General features: G+C 36.2%; 1 protein-coding gene across 4 annotated transcripts in view; it reads right to left on the minus strand.

Annotated features, from left to right (window-relative positions):
- The window catches only part of NBEA (neurobeachin), a gene marked incomplete at its 5' end in the record, with an annotated part of 629,414 nt that overhangs the window by 277,371 nt on the left and 332,947 nt on the right, over positions 1 to 19,096 (minus strand). For all 4 annotated transcript variants that reach the window (XM_082675501.1, XM_082675500.1, XM_082675503.1 and 1 more), the window contains one exon: positions 18,928 to 19,094. In XM_082675501.1, the coding sequence (XP_082531627.1) occupies positions 18,928 to 19,094 (167 nt within the window). The remainder of the gene's footprint in view (positions 1 to 18,927; positions 19,095 to 19,096) is intronic.

Consider the following 19,096-nt stretch of genomic DNA (forward strand, 5'->3'; position numbering starts at 1 on the left):
TTTCTTTTTGGGTACATTTGGTAATATTTCAGAATTCTTTGGGACCAGTTATAGGTACTTTGAACTCCTGCATTCATTCATTCTTTCATTCATTCACCTCCTTACTTACTCAGCAATATTTATTTACAGACCACCTCTTACACGTCAGGGACTCCGATACACACCAAGAACTTCAACTCCTGAGGAACACAGGGTTTTGGCAATAAAGTAAAAAGAAAAAAAAATACACACACACACACACACACACACACACACACAATATGGCAAGGATATAAAGCAAGTAAGAATGTGTTAAAGAAGCAGACACAGGGAAGGAACTAAACCGAAAGTGTTAACACCTAAGTTCCGTTTTCTTCACTTTAAGATGTCATAGGATACCTAGTTAAAGACGTCAAGTGAACAGTTGGAAATTCTCATCTGACCACGTGAGGTTTCAACAAAGGTCATTCAGTGGACAACAAATACGTGCCTTGGATAGTGTAAGTGTTTGTTTCTTGGCAAAGGCTGGAATAGTAGGCTCTCCTTAACAATACTTTCTAGAGCCAGCAAATGAAACCCAAAACACACTGAAATGAGTTGATATACTATGTTTTAGGTGTAATTTAAATATTTTTGGATTTTTATAAAGTTAAGAAGTTACCTCTTTTGAGAAATATGGAGCAAGGAGTGAAATAATCATAAGAATTATAATAAGTAAAATTTTCACTTACTATGTTTTTAATCTTCACAACCTACTTAAGAGGAATGTACTGTGTATTAATAATAATGTAAATTCAAAATGTGAAACATAGATCAGAGAGGTACTTTAAAATATCTGGAGTACAGAATGTTTCAAAAAATGAAGTAAAGAATACCGGTGTAAAGGGATTTATATTGGGTTGGCCAAGAAGTTCCTTCAGTTTTTAAGTAAAAATAAAAGACATATTTTTCATTTTCACCAAGAACTTTATTGAACAACATATTCACCCTTTTGTTCTACTACCTTCTGCTATTTTTCGGGCAGCTTCATAATTCCATCTTCCCAAAATGTTTTATCTTTTTGAGCAAAGAACTGTTCCAGGTGCCTTTTACAGTCTTCCAGGGAAATGAAATGACATTTTTTCTATTAAGAGAATTTTGTAAAGACCAAAATAAATATAAATCTGAAGGTGCAATGTCTGGTGAATACGGCAGATGAATCAGAACTTCCCAGCCAAGCTGTAACAGTTTTTGCCTGGTTATCACAGAAACATGCGGTCTTGCGTTATCTTCATGGAAGATTAAGTGTTTTCTGTTGACTACTTCTGGACACTCTTCGTCGAGTGCTGCTTTCAGTTGGTCTAATTAGGAGCAGTACTTGTTGGAATAAATCACCTGGTTTTCCAGAAGAAGCTCATAATAGAGGACTCCCTTCCAATCCACCCATATACACAACATCACCTTCTTTGGATGGAGATCAGCCTTTGGTGTGGTTGGTGGTGGTTCATTTCGCTCGCCGCATGATCTCTTCCATTCCACATTATTGTACAGTATCTACTTTTCATCGCCCTTCACAATTTGTTTTAAAAACGGAACGTTTCCATTACATTTAAGTAGAGAATAGCATGTGGAAATACAGTCAAGAATTTTTTTTTCACTTAACTTATGTGGAACCCAAACATCAAAGCAACTCACATAACCAAAATGGTGCAAATGATTTTCAACGTTTGATTTGGGTATTTTGAGTATGTCGGCTATCTCCCACGTGGTATAACATTGATTGTCCTCAGTTAATGTCTCAATCTGATCATTGTCAACTTCAACTCGTCCACCCGACCGCTGAGCGTCATTCAGCGAGAAATCTCCAGTACGAAACTTTGCAAAACACTTCTGACATGTTTGATCAGTCACACCATCTTCTCTGTACACTGCACAAATCATTTTTTTGTGTTTCAGTTGCATTTTTACCTTTCTTGAAATAATAAAGCATAATATGCTGAAAATGTCGCTTTTTTCCTCCATCTTCAATATTAAAATGACTACATAAAAATTCACCAATTTTGATGTTTTCTTTTTAAAATGTACATTGATATGACAGCTGTCACAATACAATCTAAGAAAATTGTTTTCAATGAAGTTAAAGACAACTAAGCACTCTTAGAGCCATCTTACGGAAAAAACCGAATGTATGTTTTGGCCAACCCAATGGTACGTATCCAGAGTAAAAACAAGTAATCTTGGGTTGCAGGAAGATGGATGAAACTGCAATTCCAAAGTGAAAACCATTCTAATGGCATGGTTTCAAGTTGGACAGAATAGATACTGAAGAAATTTAAGAAATACAAAGTGACAAATCTGACAAATTTATTTCTCTAGGTCCTGGATTATATACCAAAATTAGAAGAGCAGAGTAGTCACAAAGTTTGGGCCAGGAGAGTGTGTAAGGTTGTGAGGTGACTACTACTTTACAGATCAAATCCGAGATGACCAAAGTTGAAGTTTCATGAAAGTCATCTGGGAGATGGTAAATAAGAAGTTACTAGGTTAAACCAGAGAAGAAAAATCTAACTTCTGATAATGGATTAAAAAGACCTATATGTGACACAGATTTACATAAAAACCAACTGATTTTATCAAGTTTATTTTAAACTAAATATCATCTCTTCCTCAAGGGAACAATTACAAGGTCCTCATCAGTTAAGTGCCCTTAAACTAGTAATACTTGAAACTAATGCTCATATAACTCTGACCATGACACCATCAAATTTACTGAAAGGTAAAAATTGTAATTATCTATTTAATTATCATATTCGTAATGACTGCTCCTAAAGACGTTAACAAGGTATTTTGCTGCTTGTCTTTTTCGTATGTTTGTTAACTTACTGCTTAATAATGTATCTTAAAGTGCACTAAAACATGTTCAGCTTTTCAGTTGGATAAATCTAGTTTATAAGCTTTAAAAATGCCTATTTGATGGCTTATATCTGGCATATTTTATTGCCTAGCCCTCAAATGTCTTTCTTCATACAAAAGCCAGCCATACGCAATTTTAAGATTTATGTTAAAACTCAAAAGGCTTAAAAATCCTTTTTATGGAACACCCCATTCCCTGGCTCTGAACAGTATCTTCACATATAGTGTTTGACTGCAATTTGGTAACTATTCACTGAATAATAATAACAGAAAAGAACCTCACCTGAAAGAAAACAGTTTCTGTCTTAAGACTGTCTACAAACAGACATTACCATTTGTAGCTTCTAGAAAAATCATACGAACTGGGGACTTCCCTGGTGGCGCAGTAGTTAAGAATCCACCTGCCAATGAAGGGGCCATGGGTTCAATCCCGAGTCCAGGAAGATCCCACATGCCACGGAGCAACTAAGCCCGTGCACCACAACTACTGAGGCTGCACTCTAGAGCCCACGAGCCACAACTACTGAAGCCCACGAGCCACAACTACTGAAGCCCACGTGCCTAGAGCCCATGCTCCGCAATGAGAGAAGCCACCGCAATGAGAAGCCCACGCACCACAACAAGGGGTAGCCCCTGCTCACCATGACTAGAGAAAGCCTGCGCGCAGCAACGAGGACCCAACGCAGCCAAATTAAAAGAAAAAAAAAATCATATGAACCAAGTTTTTAGGGCTTATATTAGCTTGAAAGGCTATTAAAACAGAAGAAAGTCTTCTTAGGGCTCAGTTGTCTACACCTAAAGTAAAGGAGCTGACCATTTCTTTAATAATACACATCCGCCTTCTCTTCATGGAAGATTGTTTTCAACCTGATCCTAGTGGTCTAAGATTCAATTAGTAAAGATATATGATTCATCTTATTTTTCTGGGGACTTGTATTGTATTAGTAATTGGTCTTCTTTTCTGACAGGCTTCAGAGTTTCATTTTCTTTGTTTCCTTCTTGTATTGCTACTAAAATGCTTATGAGGGTTTGTTTCAGAGATTTCTTATATTTCTAAAATAATCTTTGTATAAAAACATAAATTATTATTTTTCCCATAGATTTTACATTATATAGCACACTTTTGGTGTTTAGAATTTATCATTACCATGCAAATTGGATTAATAGTAGCCAAAGTATGAAATCCTATTTGAAAAGAGGATTAAAGGTTTTACCACACCAAACAAAACTGACAAAAAGTTTTTATATATGAAAGTTGTTGGGAGACAAATATAACTTCTTTAAGATCATTTTATTCTATAGATCTATTATCTTAGCAATGAGAGCATTAATAGCATTTACTTTTTCAAAATGCTGAAGAAAAGGTGGATTTTCTTCTGGTTTGTGGAGATGGTCTCTGACATACAGTACAGTGAGAAGTGTTAGGTTCTTTTAGTTTGTTCCATTAATTTATTGTAGTGTGGCATGTTAATTTTTTTCTTGAATGCCTCAATGTCCTCAGTTTTCTTTTTCCTGGAATGCGACACTAGTTGCTTATAAAAAGGGTGGGATAAAAAAACTACTGATGTTGAGACTTTATGTGTGAGGAGTTATATAATCTCAAATATTTAAAAAGTGCATACAGAAAAAAATTAACACAGGGATGTAATGCAATGAAAACACAATATAAAATCAAGCTATATTAAAACATCATTGTAAAATCCGATTTTATTATATTAATAATCTTAAATATGCTAAAAAATTTTAACTGCTTTTAAAAAAGTCACAATATACATATTATTTGTATCTATTTTCTTTTTCTCTCAGTGACTATTAGATACTACAAATGCTATCTGAAAATAGAATATAAATTATAATAAATAATTATTTTCTAGTATTACTTGTTAGAGAAAGGGAGTGGTAAAATGCTTCTGTAGTATCACTATCTGGGCCATATTTATTCCATCACACAGTTAATTCCTAAAGCTGAGACAATCATTACATTTTGATGTTCATCTGTTTTATTGAACTACCCACAGGGAGATTTATGGGAATGCTATCATGTCAGGGTCACAAGATTAAGTGAACAGTGATGACAGTAAATAAGCCACTTCTCTATATTCCAAAGTGTTTAACTCAGTTACTTAAAATGCCATAAACATAAATAGTCTTCTCTCTCTACATTGTATCCATGACAGATGACTTCAAAATACAGCACTCTAGGGCAATGGCACTTTCCAACTAAACAGGCAACCCTTATAATTGACAAAAGACACTAAACTACTTATAAACACAAATATAAAACATACTTCACATTCTAATGCATAAAATTTTAGTGTGCATACAATATAGAGCAATATCACTGTAAACTATTCATTTCATTTGTAACAACAAAAAAAGATGCGGTTATAAAAAGGGGATATTTGTTGAGAAAAATACTATTGGAATTCAAATTCCTAATGTTTGTAAAAATGTTTTTATGCCTTTTTATGCATTTTAAAAAGTCAATGAGTTGAACACATTATTTTAGGGAATGTAATGATATTTAAGTGAAAATGTCTAACCCAAAAAGCAAGCTTATAAAACCAATCACATCAAAGGAGTCCAGAAAGTTTTCTCAATGGCCTAATAATGTACTATCTCCAATGATTCCAACAAAATTGCCATCTGCCAAGATACCAGACGTTACTGCTTGAAAAATATTTTCTACAGTTTGGTATATGGATATTTTAATTAGCAGCCAAATAAAGGACTGAGAGACTGTGATAATCTCACTTTAACTCTAGGCACTTGCTGCAAATGGTCAAAAATTTTAAACTTTATGCCATTTATTAGCCAAGGAGAAGTTTCATTACTGTGGAGATCCAAAACACTAATTTTTATTTTAAAAGTAATGACTTCCATGCCTGAGAAAGTAGTCTAATTTTTGTGAGATTTGTTACTTTATATTTGCTTATTGATTTTCTTCATTATTATCATTTGTGTATTTTATGTCATTCTACTGCTATATTAAGCATTTTACAGTGTCTTACTTTGAAGAGACTTAACTAAAACAATCATACTAATTTTTTAAAAAATCTATATATTTTAGGAAAAAAAGCAGCAGAATGATATTGGTAATCAATTGGGTCATATAGGTTTCAGCTTGATCACTTTCGCATCCAAATAACAGGCATTTCTGGTCCTGACCCATACAATCCCTATTGATCTAAAATCATCTAGTCTTTTCAATTCATTGTACTTACCTTTATGGTCTGCATTAGAATTCTATCAGGGAAAATGATCTGACAGGCTGTTAAAGTTTTGCCATCATCTCTCTCTCTCTCCCTCTCCCTCTCCCTCTCTCTCTCTCTCTCTCTCTCTCTCTGTGTGTGTGTGTGTATATATATATATATATATATATATATATATATTTTTTTTTTTTAATTTAAGGTAAGATGAACTTTGAGACTCCTTTAAGACCTTTGCGGAATCTGGTAATACCACCTTGGTCTCTTCCCCATTTGGAGTACTCTATCAGCCTCTCAGGCTTTTCCTTTTATTTACTGAAGACTTAGAAGATGCTCACAATCTTCCTTTCCATCCCAAATACTGGAATTATATTGGGTAATTCAACGTAAGTGTCACATGCAAGATTCCATCCTTTCAGTTTATTGACCTCCTCATTACTATGATTTTCAACTTGACTCCACTTGACTATTTTCATGACCACATTCTAGATTTGTTAACCTTTTATTGATGTATTTCATAAGTCTTAAATTCAAACATCCTAGAGCTTCCCAAGTTCAGTTCATCAACTCTTGTTTTCTTGACTCCATTATTTTCTGTGTTTCAATCCCCTTCTTTCTTTACTTCTCTTCCTTAACTATCCTAGATTGTCTATCACTTACCACTCTATCACTTCAACCATTTTCTTACTTGTATCTTAATATTCCTGCTCCTTTGCCTTGACGAAACTACCCAGCAATATACAACCCTGGAAGAATCCATATTCTAACCATTTTCAGTGCTTGGAAGAAGAAAGCATACAGATGTACTGCTGACATAGGAGAGATGAAATTTGTTGGGGATTGGAAATATATATTTTGGCCATATCTAAGATCTCACAGTGTTAATGAGCTCACAATTAGTAGATTGTTTAGTCTAACCCAGTACCTACTAATATCTTGGCAACACAACTTGTAACAACAACTTTCATTGACTATAGAGCACATTCCTCATTTAAATCTTGACATTTTAAACTACTTGAAAATTGTTGGAAAAATTTTCTTTTTTTCCCTTCTGAGTACTTCATAATCTTTATTAGAGAACAGTATATTTAGTCCATATACATAAGGATTTTAAAAACTGTATAATTAAAAAAAATACATCTAGTAAAAATTAATTCACTTATATGTATTAGTTGTAGGGAAATCCAATTTTGTTCCGATATACCTGTGTTGGCATGGATATAACTGAGATAATCTGACTTGTTATTTAACTTTTAAACAATAAATAAATAATATGATTGCAATTCTCTATATTAAAAATATAATATAGTTTGTTAAATATTAGTATTCACAGCTCAAGAATCATCTATAAATATGGGGCCTTTAAGTTTTTAAAAGTTTATTAACTTAGGTACAGTAAAATTCAGTCTTTTGGGTGTACAGTTCTATCAATTTTGACAAAAGCATAGAATCGTGAAACCACTACCACAATCAAGATACAGAATAGTTTAATTATCCCCCCCCCAAAGCTCCCTCACGTTAGCCCTTTCTAGTCAAATCCTCCCCCCACTGTTAACCCCTGGAAACCACCAATGTGTTTTATTTGCCTAAGGTTTTGCCTTTTCCAGAATGTTATCAATGGAATTAAACAATGTGTTCTGCCTTCTTTTATTCAGCAGAAAGCATCTGAGATGCCTTCAGATTGCTGCATTATCAACAGTCCATTCCTTACCAATGCTGAGTAGCATTCCAGAATATGGATGTGCCACAGGTTCTTATCCATTCATCAGCTGAAGAACACCTGGGCTGTTTTCAATTGTTGGCAATTATTAATAGAGCTGCTATAAACATTCAAGTACATGTTTCTGTGTGAATGTAAATCTTCATTCCTCTTGGGGTAAATACTTAGGAGCAGGCAGATTGCTCTGTCATATGGTAAGTGTACGTTAAACTGTATAAGAAACCGCCAAACCACTTTCCAAAGATTCTGGACCTTTTGTATCTCCACCAGCAATGTATGAGAGCTCCAGTTGCTTCACGTCTTTGCCAGCTCTTGCAGTACCAGGTTTTTGTTTTGTTTTAATTTTATTCATTCTAATGGTAGTGGTATATGATTGTTGTTTTAATTTTAACTTCCTTAAGAGCTGGGGATATTGAGTATCTTTCCATATGCTTATGTCATCTGTATACTGTCTGTGGTGAAGTGTCTGTTCAAATGTTTGCTCGCTTTTTTATTGCAATATTAGTCTTCTTAATAAGTTTTGAAAGTCCTTTATACATACACATACACATATATACCTATATATGTGTGTGTGTATATATATATATTTGTAAGTCCTTTGTATAATTTTATACTTGTATAAATATAGATACTTATACCTGTGTACTTTTGTAAGTCCTTTGTAAGATGTGTGACTTGCAAATACTTTTTCCAGTCTGTGTATTTTTAAAATTTCAGATATTACATTAAAATTTTTTATTTTTATTTACTTACTTTTTATTCAGATATTATATTTTTCATTTTCATCTGGTTCTTTCTTATACTTTCTATTACTCTGAGATCTTCTATCATTCCATTCATTTAAAGAATATTTACCTTTACTTCATGAAAGATGGTCATAACAGCTATTTTTAAATCTTTATCTGATAGTTCCAACCTCTGGGAATTGGAATTGGTATCTGTTAACTGTCTTTCCTTAAGAAACGTCAAGATTTTCCTGGTTCTTTGTATATTAAATAACTTTGAATTGCATCCTGCTAATCTCCTATGGAGAACGTCTGTCTGTCTGTTTTTGTTTTTCTGGCCAATCAACCCTCTTAGGTTTAGACTGCAGGTTATATCTTGACCTCTGTGGGTAGAAGTTCCAGTGTTAATTCAGTTCGGGTCTTGAACTTGTAAAACATTAAAAATATTTTCTAAAACCTCAGAGGTTTGAGTCTTATTCCTGTTTAAGTTCTCTTTATTTCATTATTCCAACTGATAATATTTATAACTAATAACTAGTAATTAATTTCATCATTGGAATGACCATGGGCTTTAGGGTTAGGCAGATCTAGATTCAAATCCTGTCCCTACTATTTAGCTATGTAACACTGGGAAAGCTATTCAACTTCTCTTTGAGACTCACATTTCTTAGCTGCAAAATGGGAAAAAATAATATCTACCTTACAGTGTTGTTAGAATGAAAATAACGCATTAGATGCAAAGTAACAGCAAAGTTACTGCCGATACATAGCTGCACTAAATAAATGTGAGTTTCTACCAACATCCTAACGAAAACAAAATCTCAATAGTAATGCTTATATGAAAATGCACACTAAAAATTGTGACCGTATGTATGTGCGCGTGTGTTGTGTGGGTATTTTTTTACTCAAGGGCCTAGTACATCCTCATTTTTTTTTTTTTTTAATCTTTTTGGCTGAGTCACGCAGCGTGTGGGATCTTAGTTCCCAACCAGGGATCGAACCCATGCCCCCTGCGATGGAAGAGCAGAGTCTTAACCACTGGACCAACAGAGAAGTCCTGACAATCTCCTGATTTTAATTTAAGTTGTTATGGCTTATGAAGTTTTTTTTTCCCCCAGTTTTATTGAGATATATCAATAACTGACAAACAGCACTGTGTAAGTTCAAGGTGTATGGCATAATTATTTGACTTGCATATATTATGTTTTTGCTTTTGTTTTGTTTTGTTTTGCGGTACGCGGGCCTCTCACTGTTGTGGCCTCTCCCGTTGCGGAGCACAGACTCCGGACGCGCAGGCTCAGCGGCCATGGCTCACGGGCCCAGCCGCTCCGCGGCATGTGGGATCTTCCTGGACCGGGGCACAAACCCGTGTCCCCTGCATTGGCAGATGGACTCTCAACCACTGCACCACCAGGGAAGCCTGACTTACGTATATTATGAAATGGTACCACAATGAGTTAACATCCATCATCTTAGATACAAAAAGCAAAAAAAAGAAAATGGAAAAAAAAGTTTTTCTTTTCCTTGTGACAAGAGCTCCTGGGATCTACTCTCTTAACTGTCCCATATACCACACAGCAGTCTTAACATAGTCATCATATTGTACATTACATTCCTAGTACTTATTTATCTTATAACTGGAAGTTTGTACTTTTTGACTGCCTTCATCCAATTCCCTCTGCCCTCAAACCCTGTTTCTGGTAACCACAAGTCTGATCTCTTTCTCTATGAATTTGTTTTTTTTCTTTTTTTTCTGGGTCCACATACAAATGAGATCAAACAGTATTTGTGTTTCGCTGTCTGACTTATTTCACTCAGCATAATATTAGGTCCATCCACATTATTGCAAATGGCAGGATTTCCTTGTTTTGTAATGTCTGAATAATAGTCCATTGTATATGTGTATACCACAACTTCTTTGTCCATTCATCCATTGATGGACACTTAGGTTGTTTCCACGTCTTGACAATTGTAAATAGTACTGCTATGAACATATAGTCCCAGAAGTGGAATTGCTGGATCATATGATAGTTCTATTTTTAATTTTTTTAGCAACCTCCATAGCATTTTCCATAGTGACTGCACCAATTTACATTGCCACCAGCATTGAACAAGGTTTCTCTTTTCTACCTGTCCTCTCCAGCATTTGTTATCTCTTATCATTTTGATGATAGCCATTCAGACAGATGTGAGGTGATACATCATTGTGGCTTTGATTTGCATTTCCCTAATGATTAGTGATGCTGAGCACATTTTCATGTACCTGTTAACCATTTGTATATCTTCTTTGGAAAAATGTCTATTCAGGTCCTTTGCCCATTTTAAAATTTGCATTACGTAGTTTAAGACATAGGAAGTATGATCCAAAAACATAAAATAAATAAGGGAAAACTGTTTGTAAATACTAAGTATTATGTAACAGAATTAATTCTTGAATATGCATTTTTAAAAAGCTATCAGGGCTTCCCTGGTGGCGCAGTGGTTGAGTCTGCCTGCCAATGCAGGGGACACGGGTTCGTGCCCCGTCCGGGAAGATCCCACATGCCGCAGAGCGGCTGGGCCCGTGAGCCATGGCCGCTGAGCCTGCGCGTCCGGAGCCTGTGCTCCACAACGGGAGAGGCCACAACCGTGAGAGGCCTGCGTACCGCAAAAAAAAAAAAAAAAAAAGAAAGAAAAAGCTATCACACTCTAGTTTTTCCTCAGAGAAGAAATATAGATCAATAACATTATATTAATTCAAAAGCTAAAATATGTTACAGCCAGCAGCATCATTGAGTCAAAAGATAAAATTAAAAAGAATTGTATGTTAAAATTAAGCATTTTTTTGTAAAACAGGAAGTAGAACATGATAGAGATGAAATTCCTTCAGATTTAACATATATTTAAGAACAAGGATGTAAATATAAGTACTATTCAATCCCTCCACTTAGGAAGCTACAAGTCTATTGGAAGAGACAGGCACATCACATTGCTATAAAATATTAAGTGATATATTATAGATAATTGCAATATAGATAATAACAACAAAATAAGAGGAGGCAGGCTTAGGAAAGATAGAGAACCCAGGAAACGCTATAGCAAGGGCGACATGTGAACTCGGCTATAAACTGGGTGACCGTACTTGCCTATTTCTTCCAGCATATGTCTTCATAAAGCAGCCAGACTAATCTTTCTAAACATAAATCAGATCATGTTACTCTTCCACTCAAAACCCTTCACTGTGTTCCATGCCACTTAGGATAAAGTCACAAATCCTTAACATGATCTACAAGGCTTTAAATCATCTGGCTCATATGTTCTCCAGACTCATCTCAAGCCACTATCTCCATTGCTCACTAAGCTCTAGGCATACTAGCCCCCTTTCTGTTCATTTTATTATTTCTACACTCTGAGTCTTTGTAATATTTCTCTCCTTAATGTTCTACACCCTACCCTTTGCTGATGATCCCCTTCTCATCCCTTCAGCACTCAGCTTAAACCGACCTTCTTCAAAAGTCTTCCCTGAATCCCTAATCTAAAATAAAGATCCTCTGCTATACTCTCTCTTTCACAGTACCCTATATTTTCTTTCCTAGCATTTGCCAAAGTTTGTTATTAGCATCTTTTATTTCTATAATTGTTTGTTTAGCATCAGCCCCTTCTACTAGACTATAATTTAGTTATGTTAGGGCAGGGAACACGTCAGTTTTGCTCACCACTATGCTAGCACATATAGGAGCTGAAGAGCTATCTGTTCATTAAATGAATAAAATAAATAAATTATAACTGTATATTTCAAGTTAGAGGGTGACTAAGTGGCATGGGAAACTACTTTAAAAGACTCTTTGTAAGGAGAAGAACAAAGCTGGAGGACTAATGCTACTTGACTTCAAGAACTACTATAAAGCTACAGTAACCAGGACAATGTGGTACGGGTGAAAGAACAGATACATAGGTCAATGGAACAGAACAGAGAGCCCTGAAATAGACTCCTATAAATATAGTTAACTGATCTTTGACAAAGGAGCAAAGGCAATATAACAGAGCAAAGACAGTCTTTTTAACAAATGGTTTTGGAACGACTGGACATCCACATGCAAAAAAATAAATCGAGACACAGATGTTACACCCTTCACAAAACTTAACTCAAAATGAATCACTGAGCTAAATGTAAAATGCAACTCCTAGAGATAACATAGGAGAAAATCTAGAACATGAAGATATAATCCATGAAAGAAATAACAGATAAGCTGGACTGCATTAAAATTGAAAGCTTCTGCTCTACGAAAGACACTGTGAAGAGAATGAAGAGACAAGTCACAGTTTGGGAGAAAATATGTGCAAAAGACACATGACATAAAGCAGGGGTCCCCAATCCCCAGGCTGTGGACCAGTATTGGTCCGCAGCCTGTTAGGAATGGGGCCGCACAGCAGGAGATGAGCGGTGGGCAAGTGAGAAAGCTTCATCTTCAGCTCCCCGTCACTCGCATTACCGCCTGAACCATCCCCCCCCCGCCCCCACCCCCGGTTCCATGGAAAAATTGTCTTTCACGACACTGGTCCCTGGTGCCACAAAGGTTGGGGACTACTGACATAAAGCACTATTAAAGAAAACTTAAAACTCAACAATAAGAAAACAACCAATCTGATTAAAAAAATGGACCAAAGACCTTAACAGACACCTTACCAAAGAAGATATACAGATGATATAAGCATAGCAAATATATTCCACATTATGGGAAATGTAAATTAAAACAACTAGATACCACAACACACCTATGAGAATGCCCCAAATCTGGAACCCCAATAACAGCAAATGCTGGTGAGGATATGGAACAACAGGAACTCTCATTCACTGCTGGTGGGAATGCAAAACCTTGCAGCCACCTTGAAGACAGTTCGGTGGTTTCTCATAAAATAAACATACTCTTACCATATAAGCCAGCAGTTGCGCTCCTTGGTATCTACCCAAAGGAGTTGAAAACTTATGTCCACACAGAAACCTGCATATGGATGTTTACAGCAGCTTTGTTCGTTACTGCCAAAATGTGGAAGCAACCAAGAAGCCTCTCAGTAGGTGAATGGATAAATAAACTGACACATCCAGACACTAGCATACTATGCAGCACTAAAAGAAATGAGCTAACAAGCCATGAAGAAGCTTGCACATGACTACATGAAAGAAACTAATCTGAAGGGGATACATACTATATGATTACAACTATATGACATTCTGGCAAAGGCAAAACTATGGAGACAATAAAAAGATCAGTGATTGCCAGGGATGGGGTGAGAGGAAAGATGAATACGCAGAGCAAAGAGGATTTTTAGGGCAGTGAAACTACCCTGTGTGATATTATAATGATGGATATATGTCATCAGACATTTGTCTAAATCCATAGAATATACAAAACCAAGATGGACTATGAACTTTGGGTGATTACACTTCTGGGTGATTATGATTCATCCCTAACGAACCGTTCCGGTGGGAGACATTGATGGGGGGAAACTCCGCATGTGTGTGGGAGGGGGTATATGGGAAATCTCTGTACCTTTCACTCAATTTTGTTTTAATCCTAAAACTACTCTAAAAAAATTGTCTTTTAAGAAAAGACTCTTTGTAAAGAGCTGCCGAACATAAAAAGTGCCTAACAAGTACGAGACATCTACTACGTGCCATACGTTGTGCTAAGCATTTTGCACATAACATTTCATTTTACCATTAAAATAACCCAGTGAAGTAGGAACTGTTTATCCTGTTTTCTAGATGAGCTTGAGCTGTCATTTCATGCAGGGGTAAGTACTTTTTGTCATTTAATAAAATTATTCCATTTAAAATATAAAAGTGTCACAGACAGTAGACTAAGTTGTTTTTCCATTCCATTACCAGTAGCGTCACTGTACCAAAGGATATATACCAAGCATTCATTTATTAATTTACTCAACAAACATTTATTTAGCACCTGCTGTGCATCAGGCATTATTCTAGGTGCTAGGGATAACACTGTGGACAGAAGAGATAAAAATCCCTTCCATTACAGAGCTTGCATTCTAGTGGTAAACAAAACAATGCAACTGCTAAATAAGTAAAATATACGGTATGTTAGTAATAAAATTTTGAAAAAGGAAAAACAAAGCCGAGGAATGTAGTACTAAATATTTGGAGGAAGGAGTAGAATTTTAGACAGGGTGGCTACAGAAGACTTTTTTTTGAGAAAGTACATTTGAATTAAAGCTGGAACAAAGCGGGAGAGCTAGCCACATGGGTTTTTTGTAAGAAAGCATTCCAAACGGAGCAAGCACACCCTGCAAACTTGAAGAACAGCAGGAAGCTACAGTGACTGACAAAAAGTACAAGGGCAGAGTAGCAGGAGAAGCAGGTCAAAGAGCTAACGGAGGCCAGATGACAGTACCTTCCCTCCCCATGGCTCGCTCCACTGCAGCCATACTGGCCTCTGACTACTTTCTGCACAGGCCAAGCACTTCCTTCTTTCGTATGCTGTTCTCTCTGCTTGAAATGCTCAGACAGCTCTTTGTTCAAATGGCTCCTCATCAGAATGGACTTCTCTGACCAGTCTACATTTCTTTGTCCTTGTAGGTTTTTTCTTTCAGTGACATGGGAAGTCTCTGGAGTAGCACTGTCCAGTAGAATTTTGTGCAATGATAGAAATGTTCTGTGGTGTCTAACATGGGAACCACGAGACACATGCAGCTATTGAGTACTTGGATGTGGTTAGTGCAGCTATGGCACTAAATTTTTAATTAAATTAATTTTTTTTATTAATTAAATTTGTATAGCCACATCTGACTAGTGGTTACCTTCTTGCACAGTATACTCCTGGAGGTTCCTGAGCAGAGGAGCAAAGGGTTCTACATTTTAGTAAGCATCACCCACACTGCTATGCTGAGAATGGACTTTAGGAGGACAAGGGCAGAACCAGGAAGACTGTTGAAAGTAATGTTGCAATAAGTCAAGTGAGAAATGATGGTGTCGTGGATCAAGGCTATACCAGAGATAATGGTGAAAAGCAGTCAAATGCTGGATTTTTTTATGGCAGAATCAATAAGATTTGCTGAAGGGCTCAATATGGGATGTGTGAAGAGTAGTTAAGGAAAAGAGCAACAATTATGGCCTGGGCAACTGCAAAACTGGGGTTCTCCATGTCTAAGAAGGAGATGACTGCAAGAGGAACTGGTTTGGGAGAAAATCTCAGGAGCTCAGTTCTGTCATGTTAGTGTGAGATGACAACTAGATATCCAAATGGAAGATACCAAGTAGGAAGATATACATGTCTGGAGATAAGGGAGAGAGACCTGGAGAATTTGGGAGTTACTAACATACTGGTATTTTTTAAAGCCATGAGACTAGATAAAATTGCCTAGAGAGTGAATAAGACAAAAAGGAGAAGCAGTCCAACAACTGAGCCTTATTAATTAAATAATAAGAAAGATTAGAGTTCAGTGTCCCACTTAGTAAAGGATGATAATAGACAGATTGTGTGTTTTTCAGTTAATCAGCACTGGGAGTTAATGTGCAGAAAAGGACAAAGGATACCTGTTCTTCTGAGGGGTCCTGTTGCCAGCCTTCCCGTCTATCTAATGAGCTACCATAAAGGGAAAGCTGAGCAGAGGATGCATTCGACACGTTACCACATGACTCTCACTACGGAAGTCTCTGTCCTTTAGCTGTATTTTAATTATCTGGTGAAATATTAAAACCAAACCATGTACAGCTTTATACATTTAAGGTAATATCCTATATTATACCAGTTGAATTGTTAGCAATATAATGTTATAGTCCTCACTACATATAACTGAGTAGATAAATCCAATTTGGATGACACAAAAAGAGAGACAAGGTCTACAGCTGGGGCAAAATGCTCGTGCTACTGTACTGTCTTAAGGTTAAATTCTGCATCAACTTCGCTAGGCTATGTGCTCAGCTGTTTCATCAAATACTAGTCTAGATGTTGCTGTGAAGGTATTTTGTAGATGTGATTAACATCTATAATCAGTTGACTTTAAGTAAAGGATATTATTCTCAATAACGTGGGTGGGGCTCATCTAATCAGTTGAAGGTCTTCAGAGAAAAGACTGAGGCTTCTTGGAGAAGAAGGATTTCTGCCCCAAGACAGAAATCCTGCCTACGCTTCCAGCCTGCCAGCCCACCCTACAGATTTCAGACTTGCCAGGTTCCATAAGCATGTGAGCCAATTCTTTAAAATAAATCTATATATATCTACACCCATATCCATATTCATATCCACAGCTATATCTTATCTATATCTATGTCTGACATATATCTTATTGGTTCTTTTCTGTTTCTCTGGAGAACCCTGATTGACACACTCTGCTTCTATTTGTACAAGTTGTGTGATACTATCTAAGTTTCACTTAACCTCTGAAATCTTCAATTTCTTCATTGTAATATGAAAAAAAAAATTCAGTATCAACCTTAATAGAGATGTTCTGAATGTTAAACAAAATAACCCATGTAATGTTCTTAGTATGGTGCCTAGCACACAATAAATATTTAATAAATGTTAGATGTGGTGGTATTGCTATTATTATAAGAAACAAATATTGAGTGTTCACTATTTTTTTTTTTTTTTTTTTTGCAGTATGCGGGCCTCTCACTGCTGTGGCCTCTCCCGTTGCGGAGCACAGGCTCTGGATGCGCAGGCTCAGCAGCCATGGCTCACGGGCTCAGCTGCTCCGCGGCATGTGGGATCCTCCCGGACCGGGGCACGAACCCGTGTCCCTTGCATCGGCAAGCGGACTCTCAACCACTGCGCCACCAGGGAAGCCCCCACTACTTTTTTTAAACATCTTTATTGGAGTATAATTGCTTTACAATGGTGTGTTAGTTTCTGCTGTATCACAAAGTGAATCAGCTATACGTATACATATAATCCCCATATTCCCTTCCTCTTGCGTCTCCCTCCAACTCTCCCTATCCCACCCCTCTAGGTGATCACAAACACTGAGCTGATCTCCCTGTGCTATGCAGCAGCTTCCCAACAGCTATCTATTTTACATTTGGTAGTGTATATATGTCCATGTCATTCTCTCACTTCGTCCCAGCTTACCCTTCCCTCTCTCCATGTCCTGAAGTCCATTCTCTACGTCTGCATCTTTATTCCTGTCCTGCCCCTAGGTTCCTGAGAACCTTTTTTATTTAAGATTCCATATCTATGTGTTAGCATACGGTGTTTGTTTTTCTCTTTCTGATTTACTTCACTCTGTATGACAGACTCTAGGTCCATCCACCTCACTACAAATAACTCAATTTCGTTTCTTCATCTGTCATTGGACACACAGGTTGCTTCCATGTCCTGGCTATTGTAAATAGTGCTGCAATGAACATTGTGGTACATGACTCTTTTTGAATTATGCTTTTCTCCGGGTATATGCCCAGTAATGGGATTGCTGGGTCATGGGGTAGTTCTATTTTTAGTTTTTTAAGGAGAGTGTTAACTATTTTTAAAGACATTATGTTATAATTTTACTTTAAATTCAAATAATAAAGTTTTCTTAAATCTATCTTATACTTGAGACCCCAGGACAGTCTGTCAAATAATATCCTGGCCATATTCTAGATGTTCTTCTCTAACTAACAGAATCACTTCTACCAGAATTTTCCTTAGTGTCTCGTCCACATTTACCCAATCCCTAAGTTCTGCCAGAGACTTAATAAAAACAGTCAATGAGATAAGATAAAATGAAGACATACAAATGAAGAACATTAGCAATCTAAATATAGTGACCTGCTTCACTACTATGTTTCTAGAAGGCACTGTGCAGAGGACAACAAAACAAAACGAAACAATTTTATGCGCACAAAACTTCAGGAAGAAAAACACTTGTAACGCAAAAACAATCAATTTTGGTTTTGTTTCTATTATAATATCATAAATACCCTAATTTGAGATGAAAACTTTCCTAAGAAAGACTCCATAGAGAAATATAGAAGAAAAAATTTTAAAAGAATGTATTACTTCTCCATAGTGAACGCTTATATTATTATTACTTGTGCATAAAAAAATTAAGAATGATATAAATTTAATAATTTGAAGAGTTGGCTCTGAAAGATTAAAAACAAGTCACTTCTTATAACTAACACCCATGTTATATATGAGAGATGGCAGTCTAAAATACTTGCCTAAACAAATTTTGTATTATGTTACATATTATTATGAATTAGAAAAAAATTTCCATTAGATTACTTTTAAAAGTTTATATTTTCTTTTAAACCATTCTCAAGAGTCATTACTGAAGATTTCAGGAAAAAAATTAAGTCATTTTTTTACACTGTAAAATCATATTTTGTAAGGAAGTTTTAAGTTTATAGTTTTTTTTTTTACTTATAACTACTATAATTAACCTATGAGTTACTGTTTACTTCTAGTTTTTTATAACTCACCTATGAGAAACTGCTCCCCAAGCACCATGCTTATTTGTGAGAATGTTAAGGATCTTCTGTTTCAGCTGATTTGCAGTCACGTGGTCCCTATGTTTCGCAGCACTAATGAGATGGTCACACATCTTTTCTTCCTCTCTTCTATCAGCAGCGTATTGGGCACACTGCGACT

This window comes from Grampus griseus (assembly GCF_964374135.1).
Source record: "Grampus griseus genome assembly, chromosome: 18".
NCBI lineage: Eukaryota > Metazoa > Chordata > Mammalia > Artiodactyla > Delphinidae > Grampus > Grampus griseus.